At 42.3% G+C, this 12353-nt stretch overlaps 2 protein-coding genes across 4 annotated transcripts; one reads left to right on the top strand and one right to left on the bottom strand.

Annotated features, from left to right (window-relative positions):
* The first annotated feature begins 215 nt into the window (after positions 1–215).
* On the top strand, positions 216–5794 carry LOC125529754 (disease resistance protein RGA5). 3 transcript variants are annotated; one of them, XM_048694187.2, is made up of 4 exons: positions 216–843; positions 932–1333; positions 3260–5262; positions 5349–5794. In XM_048694187.2, exons 1-3 carry the CDS (start codon positions 440–442, stop codon positions 5220–5222), a joined length of 2769 nt encoding a protein of 922 aa, XP_048550144.1. In that variant the 5' UTR covers positions 216–439; the 3' UTR covers positions 5223–5262; positions 5349–5794. The 3 variants fall into 3 exon arrangements, with proteins under 3 accessions (XP_048550144.1, XP_048550139.1, XP_048550133.1); XM_048694182.2 differs by having other exon boundaries at positions 5346–5794; XM_048694176.2 differs by having other exon boundaries at positions 3260–5794.
* Positions 5795–7669: 1875 nt separating this feature from the next.
* Positions 7670–9784, bottom strand: LOC125529777 (F-box/FBD/LRR-repeat protein At4g26340). Its single transcript, XM_048694197.2, has 3 exons — positions 8765–9784; positions 8545–8679; positions 7670–8399 (listed from the first exon to the last, which is right to left on the bottom strand). Exons 1-3 carry the CDS (start codon positions 9698–9700, stop codon positions 8049–8051), a joined length of 1422 nt encoding a protein of 473 aa, XP_048550154.1. The 5' UTR covers positions 9701–9784; the 3' UTR covers positions 7670–8048.
* Between the last annotated feature and the right edge of the window lie 2569 nt (positions 9785–12353).

Genomic DNA, 12353 nt, shown 5'->3' with positions numbered 1-12353 from the left:
GATGCACTCATCACGCGCCTACTTTGAGACCAAATGGTCTGTGTGTGGACCCTCACCACCTTCATCGGTCTTCTCGAGTGCCGCGTGGGACCTGCTCGGCAGCACTCACCACCTTCGTCCCACCGTCCACGCAGACGCAGCAACGGTGATCGTGCAGCAGCTAGCTTTTTACAAAGGCAGCAGCTCGCTTAATTAGCAAGGAGCTAAGCTAGCTTTTGACAGGTCCCATCGTCACGCGCCTTCACAGTTCACAGACACTGTCTCCGGCCCCTCTCCCGGCAGCGCTGCAGAAGTGTGCTCCCCTCCATTATTGGTGCCCAGCGCCATTGCTCCTCTTCCTCCGCCACCAAACACCAATCATTCAGCTGCTTCTTCTCTTTAGCCAACCTAGCTTCTTCACCAGAGAGCAGATCCAGAGTCAAGGCGGCGAAGGGGAGAGATGGCGGGGGTGGGCGTTGGGACGGGGGCGATGAACTCCCTCCTGGGCAAGCTCACCGCCTTGCTCAGCGACGAGTACAATCTTCTCAAGCGGGTCCGCAAGGAGATCCAGTTCCTTGAGCGCGAGCTCAGCGGCATGCGAGTCTTGCTGGAGAGACTAGCGGACATGGAGGAGAAACTCGATGGCCTGGCAAAGGGCTGGAGAGACAGGGTGCGCGATCTTAGCTACGACATAGAAGACTGCATCGACCGCTTCATGGACCGCCTTGGAAGCGGAGATGCCAAGCCAAAGTTCATGAAGAGGACGGCGCGCCGGCTCAAGACTCTGTGGGCGCGCCATGACATCGCGACCCAGATCAAAGAGCTCAAAACTCGCGTCATGGAGGAAAGCGAGCGCCGTGGCAGGTACCAGCTTCCTACCTACTCTTGCAGCTGTATTTCTGGATGCAACGGTGAGATTAATAAAGTTTCGTTTGTTCAAAAATGATACTAGGTACAAGCTTGACGAGAGTTACTACGGTGCAACGAAGACGGTGGAGATAGACCCGCGGATAACTGCCATCCACGAGGAGGTCAAGGGCTTGGTGGCAATGGACGGCCCAATGAAGCACGTCATTGCCTTGCTGATGGATGAGAGTAAGGAGTTGAAAGTGGTGCCGATTGTCGGATCAGGAGGGTTGGGGAAGACAACCTTGGCCATGGAGGTCTATCGCAAGATTGGATTAGGAGGAGACTTCCAGTGCCAAGCTTGTGTGTCAGTGTCGCGCACACTTGAACTGGTGAAGCTCCTGAAAGATATCTTGTCTCAGACCGATAAAGATGCATACAAAGAATGTCAGAGTTGGGAAAAGGAACAACTAATCCGTGAAATCAAACATATCTTGACAGGAAAGAGGTACGGAGTATATAGATGATTTGCTTTAAAAAAATTTATCCCCCCTCTTTATACATGCACCTAGAATTAATATATTTCATATATTTGGACTATTGGAACAATTATTATTATTTAAACTTAGCTAGTTTGAACCAGGCTAGATTAAATGGTCATCCCTAGTTGTCTTGAGTATGTTTAGTTCCTTGAACATATATATTGTTTTCGCATTACCTCAAACTAGCCTACCGATTGACTGTTGGTCGTAAACACACATTCAGTAAATACTTTTAATCTTACATTTTAGCTTCACAAAACAGGCATACATAAAAAAAAGTCCACATTCAACCCTCCATGTAATGATAGCTGATTTACTTCGCAAGACTAGACACTAGAGCTAGACAGCTGTGAATGCAGGAATAGTGCAAGCAAATCAGAAACGGGGCTCTGCTACATTATGAACCCTTCCTATAGTTGTCCAACTAACAAAATGAATTGCTATTTAACCCAAGCATCCATGTTGTATCCTTAGAATCCTAGAAATACCCACCCAACTACTTGTAGAAATTTCAGAGATTCAGATAGGCTGACTTATAGAAATCAGCACCAAGGAATGAAACTATTTATCGCGTACAAAGATTCTGAAGGAAGACTGCCCTGTTTTTTCCTCCAAAAGATTGCTTTCACATTTTCTCACGGAATCCTGGAACACTCTTTCTCCATAAAAAAAACTTCCTTAAAATCTTCTTAACCAGAACCAAGAAACATGTGTGCAATCTTTGTGTGCCATGCCACGAGATAAATGGATGACGATAGAAAATAACCACCACCGGAATAAATCTTGAAACCACCATAACCATTTGCTCAATGGTATCGATCCAAGCCATGTAAACATAGCAATTTGAGACAGAATGAGGCCAGGAAACCATTAAAATAGAGTATACCTTTTAACGTCACCTAAATGTGCACCAGAAAATGCAATTGAAACTTTACTCATTCCCTTTAACGAAGATAAAATAAGTAACAGTAAATGCACCTACGCAAGATATCAAATTAAAAAGGTGTGAAAGAAATGAGTTCCGTAAATCAACCAAACATTCTTTACTAAGCTAGCAAAAACATGGCTGCAGCTAGTACGCTTGTCTGTCTCAATCTGAATGATCTTAATGACCCGCTGAGAGTTGTAATCAATTGCATGCATGGAAATAAACTTTATACTACATACTTTCAGTGTTTCTCTTTCATTAAAGAAAATACACAAATATATCAGCTGTAGCCTATAGATGGTCTCAGCTTACAATGACATTGAGCAGGAGAGAACTAGCAAGTATACCAAATAAAAATAAAAACACACAAATACTAGTAACGTTCAAGCACCTTGTACATTCGCAATTTTCGACTTTAATCTTTGGCTTGGGCACCACCTCCTCAATCCTTGTTTCCTCCATAGTGGCTGATAAAGCATTCCATTGCCACAGGGCAGTAGGGCTCCCCGTGCACACAACGATAGCAGGGAGAACAGAGAAAACGTGGATAAAATACAAGCCTACAAATATCTTATCTTTATATAATGAATCATCAATTAGATGCCATGTTGGGTGGGCTGGACGAACACGCACCCGCCGGGTGGTTAGGGTCTACTAAATTCCAGGGTTAAGGATTTGTGGTTTAAACGGTGCTAAATTCCAAGGTTAGAACTTAAAGTAGAATTGATCTTTCTTCTACCAATGGAAAGTCGTTTATCCCTTGATATGATTTAGATACTATCGTTTTCACTTACCATGAGGATGCAGTGAGATACTTCTAATACGTAAGTTTGATTGATACAAAAAAGGTACTGCAAAATTAAGTGTGCAACATTTATGCATCTGTTTGCCATTATCAAATTAATTGCTAGCACAAGTCTCACGGTTAACGAGAATGCTTAACAAGGCACACTACTCAATGCAGGTATTTAATTGTTATTGATGACGTATGGAAAGAACAAGATTGGAAATTGGTCAAGGCAGCATTTCCTGAGAATAATAATGGTAGCAGAATAATTGCTACTACACGCATTACAGGTGTAGCTAAGCTATGTTGTTCCGTCTCAGATGAGCAACCCTATCAAATGGCACCTCTAGATGATGCTGATTCTCGAAGATTGTTCTTTAAGAGAATTTTCTACTCAAATGATTCATGTCCTTGTGAACTGGAAGAAGTTTCTGCTAGGATTTTAAAAAAATGTGGCGGACTGCCACTGGCTATAATTACATTTGCAAGTTTGCTTGCCAGTAAGGCACATAACAAGGATGAATGGGAGAGACTGCAAGATTCCATTGGTACTGGTTCTTCGTTTGATAATGATGGGAACTTAAAAGGGATGAAAGATATATTGTTACATAGTTACCTGGATCTTCCCCACCACTTGAAGACTTGTTTATTATACTTGTGTATATATCCAGAGGACTCCATGATCAATATTAAACTGTTGAAATGGAAATGGATAGCGGAAGGATTCATTGCTACACAATGGGGAAGTTTGGATCAAGTAGCACATAACTGTTTTAATGAGCTCGTTAATAGAAATATGATTCATCCAGTTTATGGTAATTATGGCAGTTCAGTGAAATATTGTAGGGTCCATGATATGGTGCTTGACCTTATTATATCTTTATCGGATGAGGAGAATTTTGCCACTGTCTTAAATGGGCGTATATGCAATTCTTTCCCAAATAAGATACGTCGTCTGTCCATGCAATCTAGTGGGAAAGGGCATAAAGGGGCAGTTGATGCAATTACAGAAACCACGGTACATGTTCGCTCACTGACTGTGTTTATGCTGCATAAGCAGATACCCCATCTCGTGGACTTCCATGCTTTGAGGGTGTTGGATCTTGAAAAATGTTATTGGTTGGAAAACAAGCATGTAAAACACATAGGAAGTTCATGCCAGCTGAGGTATTTGAGAATTGGCGGTTTTAAAATTACTGAGCTTCCTGGTGAAATTGGAAAGCTGCAGCACTTGGAGACTCTGGATTTGAGAGACTGTGATTCACTTCTAAGACTGCCATCAACCGTGGCGGAGTTGCGGAAATTGCTGCGTCTATTTGTCAGCAGGAACACACAATTACCTGCAGGTGGGTTCTGGAGTCTGCAGGCCTTGGAGGAGTTAAGCTTCCAGGAAACTGACGACCCAGTGAGATTTGCGGAGGAAGTAAATGAGTCGGGCAAATGCAACCTTCGCTATCTTCGTACTGGAGGAGAGATAGCCAAGCGTCTGTTCTGTAGCCCATGCTGCACATACCCGTGCCTCCAAGTTCTTAAAATTGAGTCAATTTTTAGAGTGGAAATGGTTCCCAGGGGAATGGCCTCCCTCAAGAATCTCGTGAAACTATGCATATGGGTCAAGGAATTTGATAAGGAGGGTCTCCAAGTTCTCATGGGCATGCCTTCTCTGGCCCATCTGGAGCTTGGCATAATAGGAGGGTCCAATGAAAAGCTGATCATCGGTACTGATGGATTCAAACTGCTAAAGGTCTTCTACTTCCACTATTTACGCCCCCGTTTTGTTGTTGAAGTGAAACCAACGGGTGGACTGCGGCTAACATTTGCACCAGGTGCTATGCAAGCACTCCATTATCTCCGTCTTGACTTGAACCCAATGTTTGTGGCGTCCGACTTTTTTGAAGACTTGGGTGTCGAGCATCTTCCAGGCCTTGCACAGCTCGAGGTCGAAATCAGTTGTTTCAGAGCAACTCCACGCAGGGTGAAGGCTCTTGAGTGTTCCGTTGAAAAAGCAAACAACTTGCTCCCCAAGTGCAGAATCCGCGTCAGCAGAGCCCTTGAAGATTACATGTTGAAGGATGACAAGGAGTGGGAAGAGGTCGTCGCAAACAGAATCTCGGGCGAAGAGAGGAGACCAGAAGAATGAGAGAGTGACCACCAAGAACTTGCCACCTAGCTTAATCCTGGTAACTCAAATGATGGTGATTTTTTTTACTCACTCCTAGGAGCAGCAATTTTTTATAATATGTCCTACACTCATCTTGAACAGCAGTTCGTGGATCTGGAGAATCCACGAACAGCAATCAAGTAATGCATCTGGAGAATCCAGTCCTGCTACTTACTGCAAAGTCCGCAACTCAACTGGCCGGCCATCAGCATTTGGTTCCAAAAGCGACTCTGTTGAGCGGATCACATATATTCAAGGTGATTTATCTGTAGTGTGAGCTAGTATTTTTTTCTTCCTAAATCTATCGCCAGCCTCCGCCGTCTTGCTGGGTTGCTTGAGTTAGAACAGACATTAGTAGTAGATGTGTTTTTAATTCGCTGTTGGGGAAGCTTGAGTTGTGTAGCACCCTGAGTTCCATTTAACTCTTGTGGTGGCAAATCTATGTTGTTGTTCAATAATTGAAGTAAGCTCGGCTCTGCACTGGGACTGAACATGCTACTCTTGTCCCCTTGACTGACGCTGTAACATTCAAGCAAACTTATTTTTCTCTATCAGAACTAGTGCAGGCTGTATCACCTATTTCTCTCGATTAATTGTGGTCAGTAATGTATGGCTGTATAACCTGCTTGCATGTTGCAAAAAGGAAGGTTGGTTGGTTATTCAGTCAAGGTACTCCAAGCCTAGCTAACATGCCGTGCCTGAGCTTAAACTATCGATCTTGTGGTAAATCAGACACTAATGCCGATTTTGTGAGTCCATGCATGTTCTTGTAATTTCAACTGAATCTGGGTGGCCATACACTAGGTGTCAGACACCCAAACTTGATGAACATGTCATCTGTTCAGAGGCAAGCAACATCAGGCACGGTTGAAATTCTGCTTCTCTCAACTCGTCACATCTCGCTTCCTCTTCCTCTTTCTTTCCATCTCCATTACAGCACGACTCTTAATACTGACGGCAGGGAGTACAGACACATAATAAAATTCGGTTACTTGTGACTTGAGCATGAGTCTGCGACTTCAGATACCGTCCCAGCCAAGATGAGCTTTTACTGATTTCCAGGAGTACATCTTCATCACCATCGTCTGCCTGGAGTTTTGCATTCTATCTACAGTTGCTAATGGCGATGACTGCTGACTTTCTTATCGCCAGCCTTTATACTGTTCGGGAAATTGAGCTCGTCCCTTTCAAGAAACTATATATCGCCAGCCTTTGCCAAGATCAGCTTTCGTGGCGACTAATACATTGTACGCGCTGACCCTCAAGTGTTGGTTAATAGACTAGAGCTAGGCAGTGAATGAAAGAATCATGCAAACAAACCTAGAAAATATACTGATGGAAATTTCACTAAAGTGATAGTGCTAGACTGCTTCATATCAATCCTAGAAATATTCACCAAAGTACTTACGGAAATTTCAGAGATTCTGACAGATCAACTTACAGCACGACTCCGACTGACTCCTATAAATTCTCTTCTCTGAACTTGCCACATCTTGCTTCCTCTCTATCTCCGTTCCAGCAGGACTCCAAAACTGACGGCAGGGAGTACAAACTTCATAACTGAACCCAGAGGTCCTCCTGATGATACGAAGCCTGCAAACACAACAAGGCAAAAACCATTTGTCCATTCTGGGTTAACAACTGCTGCAATCTACCTCTAAGAAATGGACTGCACACAGGCAATGATAAAAAGAAAAAAGGAGTCGTCTCCACTCGACAATACCAGCAGTAGTATTTGTTGAGCCACACTACTGAAGGATCATATATTGAACAGATTAAACCCCACAAAAACAGCAATGATATATTACCAATGCATGTCCTGTCCCCCTTTGTCCATGAATACCAGTGCGTGTGGACATTGGTTGACTCATTGGACTAAGAACACGACTGAAACACCCAACACCACCTCCCTCCCTCCATCTCATGCACCTGATTACCGTAAACTTTGTCAGATGTTCAGTGATTCGTACAAACACACCTTGACGGATGGTACAGAGATGAAACACTAGCAGCAGCGGAAAAACAGAACTGAAGGCAAAAAAAAAAGGAGGGAGCACAACCAAAGATTGAAGATTTACCCTGTACACCGGTTGCAACCGTTGCTTTCGCGTACATCACCCTCTCCATGCACATCCTGGAGGAGTCGCAACTGGTCTTTCCACCCTGCTTCTATCTCCAGGAAAGCGAGACACTTTGAAACAGAAAAAAATGAAATGCGACGCAGACACACTTGAAAAATTCAGTTAAAAAACAACACAACTCTTCCAGGCATGGAAACACAAACGGGACCCCGCCGAAAATGACCAGGAACCCGCCCAACTGAACCGAGGAGATCCGGTTCAAAAGAACCACAGCCCCTCGTGCTGGGTTAGGTGACCGGGCGGCCAGGATAACTGACTGATGGCGAATTCAAAATCAGCTGACTATAAAATAATAAAAGTGCATTCGGGATTTCATTAAAGCAAGTGGTAATTACACAAATATATTAGCTGGAGCTTGTAGGTGCTACCAGCTTACAATATGACACCAATCAGGAGAGAAAATCCAAGCAACTAAACAGGACACACGAATCCTAGTAACCCTCTAACATCTTATACATCACAAGTTTGGACTGGAATCTTGAGCTGCTGCACAACCTCCTAAATCCTGGTATGCTCCAGAGTGCGCAAGAAAGCATTCCATTGCTGCAGTAAGTAGATCATTTTGTAGAGATCACAACGGTGAGATAACCATAGACAGGCAAACAAGGGAAGCCGGCTGCGACACGATCTCTGGAAAGACTACCTAACACAACCGTCTCAAGTGTCAACATGAGGACATGTCAAAGGGATCAGCCTCAGAAAAACCATGGTATTTGAAGCTCTTCTTTGTATCCCATTTTAGTTCAATCTGTGCATCTCGAGAAGCTCTATTCTCCACTTGCAACCGTTTACGCTGAAAACGCATCCATTTGCTGTTGCAGCGGTTGACAACTCCAATTTCCATTTCCTTAAGCACTTTTGCATTCAAAACAAAGAACTGGGCAAAGTGAATAACTTGTGTCCGGTTACCATCGTAATTCTTCAATACCACTTTTTTTAGATGGAGTTCTAGGCATTCAATTGGATCCAGTGGGTCATACTTGCGCACATTATTCATATCCTCCTGTGGGTGCGACTGCAGACAGAAGAATGAAATAATATAAAGGCAGTCACTAAAGAACTGAATTAGTAACACATACAGAACAGTTCAGCAAGTCGTGATTAAGTCTAACTCAATGTTGATTTTCATATTTAAAGACAGAAGAAGTTTGTATACTCACAATGACGTATAGCCTCTCTAAGAAAGTGAAGCACTTGAGTAGGCCAACAATTGCATCCAGATTGGGACCAATAGAGTCAACAACCAAAATCTTCACTTTATGCATTATGGTTGTCAAGCTGACATCAATTGTTTTCTGGAGGAAAATAAAACAAGTGTGAATAAGAATGATAGCTTGTAGTATATAGGAATGTCGAATGCGCGATTGGCCTTACGGCTACCTGGAGAACTGTGGTTCCAGGCTTGAGTGTAGATATGCCATGAGACAACAACCCCAATAGCTCCAGTTTAGGTGCCCCGGTTATCCGGATGGTCGCCGGACCAATGTGTGAATCATGTAGTATTAACCTCTCAAGGCATGGGACGTCCTGGACGAGCAGCTCTTGGCAAGTGACGATACCTTGTTTGTCCCGATGGGGAGAGAAGCTGAAGCGCCTAACCGTCGGGGAGCTGATGCAGAGGCGACCGATGCCGATGCTTCGGTCCAGCGAAAGGCTTTCCAAGGCAATGCAGCCAGAGAGCATGCCGTGGAGAGAGTCCTCCGAGATGCTGACGCGGCACAGGGTGAGCTGCTTGAGGCGCGGAAACTTCGGGGACGCGGTCAACGCGGGGAACTCGCAGCTGCCGAACTTGGCCGCGCGGAGCGTCGGCGCGAAGCAGAGCGCGGACGGCGGCATCGGGTGGCATGCGTCCCCGTGCACTCTGGTGTAGGCGATTTCGAGATCCTGCAGGCGGGCGAGCGACCCGGCGCGGAGCCAGCGGTCGATCTGGCCCAGTGGGAAGGCCTGGCGGAGCGAGAACCGGCGGGCGGGGCCGGGGTGGTCGGAGAGGATCCTGGAGACGACGGCGACGTGCTTGCGGGCGTCGCCCGCGCAGAAGCGGCGGTCGATCGACAGGTTGAGCGGCGCCGCGGACGAGCGCCAGAGGGGGCGCCACCGGCGCGAGAGGACCTGCGTGCGCGCGCCGTCCTTGGTGGGGAGGAGCGAGACGACGGCGCCGAGGACGTCGTCGGGGAGGTGGCTGATGAGATCGTCGACGCTTCTCTGTTGCTCCCGGAGGCCGGGACTCCACAACGGCACTTGCCGGTCGTCGGATCGGCGGCTCGCCAACGCGTGCGCTCCGGGGACGGCTGCCGCCGCCGCCGCCGCGTCCTCCATGGCCGGCGGTTGGCGCGCACGAGGGGTTGGGGTCGTTGCTGTGAGTGTGGGGGATTTCAGGATTTGGGAACGTGTTTTTTTTTCTTCTGGATAGAAGGATAATTGGGGAACGTGTTTTTTTTTTCTTCTGGAGAGAGGATGTTTTTTTTTGAGAAATTCTGGAGAGAGGATGTGACGGAGAGGCAGAGGGCCAGCGTTGACCATGTGACGGAGAGGCAGAGGGCGGTAGACCCAGGCCAGCCCAAGCCCGTTCCACTTTCGCGAATGGACAAGCCTTTGACCCTGTGCCAGCGTTTGTAGGAAACAAATGTTTATACCTTTTTTTTTGCGGGGGAAACAAATGTTTATACAACAAAGTGAAAACAAATGTTCGTGTAGTATAAACATGTTTCATACCATCCAAAAGAATCTACGTGGTATTGTCAATAAATTTTTGTTTCAAAGAATGTCCGTGAATTTTTTTGTAAAATATTTATACAATGTAAAAAATGTTAACACATTTGAAGAAAATGTTTCACGCCATTAAAAACATATTGAACGTGCATTTGAAAAATATTTTACATGTATTCGAAAAATGTTAAAAGTATGTATTTAAAAGATACATGTCATATATTTGAAAAACAATATTCAACATGTAGTAAAAATGTAAATTGCGTATTGGAAAAGTAGACATGAGTTAAAAAAAAGGAAAACAAATGAAACCAAAAAATCGGTGAAAAACATAAAAAGAATAGAAAACAAAGAAAACCAGTGAAAAACATTTACAAACAGCACAAAGAAACAAAGAAAGAAAGAAAACATGCGGAATCAGCTCAGACGAGCTACAGTATTGGCCCATCCCCAGAGGTGAGGCCGGGTTATATATCTCGGAATAACTGAGATATAGCCTTGTCTCAAAAAAGAGACTGAGATATAGCCCTAGTGTACGTATAGCACTGCGGAAATATTTACTTCAGGTTTTTGTTTGGCAATTTCTTTTATTTTTATTGTGTTACCCAAATTTACAAATGTTCAAATAATGTTCAGGAATACTTTTGGAAACTAGTTACGAATACAGAAACAATTCAAGAATTCAAAAAATGTTCATGACTTCCAAAATTATTTGCGAATTCAAAAAGTATTGATGATTTCAAAGAAATATAAAAAATCAAAATATTTTGTGGATTCAGTATAATGCTAGTGAATTCAATAAAATTGAAAAATTGAAAAATATTCGCAAATTCCAGAACAAAATTTATCAAATTTGGAGAAGGCGCCCGATTTAAAAATGTTCATGAATGTCAAGAAATGCTTAGGGATTCCAAAAATAATCATGAATACCAAAAATATTACAAAATCCAAAATTGTTCGACAATTTAAAAATATTTTCAATTAAAAAAACTATTCACGGAATCAAAGTTTGTTTGCAATTTATAAAATTATTCGCAAAAACAAAATGTTCGCGAACTTTAATAAATGTTCCAGCAATCATTAAACGTCCATGAATTTTAAAAAAGTTCGTAGACTCGAATTGTGTCTGATTTTTTTGAAAAATTGAAAATATGTTCACCAAAAATATTCACGAATTTGAAACTGGAAAAGGAATAATGAGAAAAAGGGAAACTAGTGAAACAAAAGGAGAAACATTTATTTTACTTTTTAAAAGGACAAAAATGGTGAAAAAAATAAGAACAAACAGAAAAACAAAGATAACTAATCAAAAACCTTTACAAGCAGCACAAGAAACAAAAGATAGAGAAAAAAACCAGGGCGCCCCTATGTCTCGCTGTAATCGAGACGAGGGCAGCCTCATGTCGGGGAAGCTCCAGCCCTTTTTTTTGTGTTTTTCTTTTTGGCTTTATTTGTATACTTTAGAGAAAACAATCTATAAACAATAAAAACATCTGACCAGGCATTTGGAAAAATTAAAATGTGTGTAGAGAAAATGTTTATCACGTATACAAAAATGGAGTACAAAAAATTGATCATCTATTCAAAGAATGTTAATCTAGCATTTAAAAAATGTTGAAAAATTATTTGAAAATGTTAGTGAAGCACTTGAGAAATGTTTAATGTGTATAGAAAAAAATATTGAGCATGTATTAAAAATTGATGAATTTTTTTGGTCATGTACATAAAATGTTAATCAACCATTTGAAAAAAGGTTGAACATGTAGTTTAACATGTTAATCAAGCATTTCAAAAAATTTAAATGTGCATAGAAACAATGTTGACCATGTATTAAAGAAATTTTGAATTTTTAATCATGTAAATAAAAATACTGAAAACGCATTTGAAATTTTTTGAACAAGCATTTCAAAAATGTTAAATTTGTATAGAAAGAATGTTGACCATGTATTAAATAAATGATAAGTTTTCTATCATGTAAGTAAAAATGTTGAAAAAGCATTTGAATTTTTTTTGATCAAGCATTTCAAAAATGTTAAATTTGTATTAAAAAAACTGTTGACCATGTATTAAAAAGGTGATGATACATTTTGATAATGTGTATAGAAGAAGTTAATTGAGCATTTAGAAAATGTTAAATGTACATAGAAATGTTTTTGGCCATGTGTTCAATAAATGTTAATATTGCATTTAGAAAATATTAGTCAAACATTTGAAAAAGGTTAAATGTGCATAGAAAAAAAATTAATCTTTGTATTTCAAAAAT

This window comes from Triticum urartu, chromosome 1A, assembly GCF_056163025.1.
Source record: "Triticum urartu cultivar PI428250 chromosome 1A, HENAU_Tu73, whole genome shotgun sequence".
In the NCBI taxonomy this organism is placed as follows: domain Eukaryota; kingdom Viridiplantae; phylum Streptophyta; class Magnoliopsida; order Poales; family Poaceae; genus Triticum; species Triticum urartu.
The sequence above is the reverse complement of the archived record's forward strand: the minus strand, read 5'-3'. Positions and strand labels throughout refer to the sequence as shown.

What these genes read in the sequence shown, in the direction of transcription:
- LOC125529754 (XM_048694187.2), top strand. Translation starts at nt 440, where the DNA reads ATGGCGGGGGTGGGCGTTGGGACGGGGGCGATGAACTCCCTCCTGGGC. An exon ending in GAAAGCGAGCGCCGTGGCAG is followed by an intron (nt 844 to 931) that starts GTACCAGCTTCC and finishes AAATGATACTAG; the next exon opens with GTACAAGCTTGACGAGAGTT. An exon ending in CATATCTTGACAGGAAAGAG is followed by an intron (nt 1,334 to 3,259) that starts GTACGGAGTATA and finishes TACTCAATGCAG; the next exon opens with GTATTTAATTGTTATTGATG.
- LOC125529777 (XM_048694197.2), bottom strand. Translation starts at nt 9,700, where the DNA reads ATGGAGGACGCGGCGGCGGCGGCGGCAGCCGTCCCCGGAGCGCACGCG. An exon ending in CTGGAACCACAGTTCTCCAG is followed by an intron (nt 8,680 to 8,764) that starts GTAGCCGTAAGG and finishes ATTTTCCTCCAG; the next exon opens with AAAACAATTGATGTCAGCTT. An exon ending in TAGAGAGGCTATACGTCATT is followed by an intron (nt 8,400 to 8,544) that starts GTGAGTATACAA and finishes TTCTGTCTGCAG; the next exon opens with TCGCACCCACAGGAGGATAT.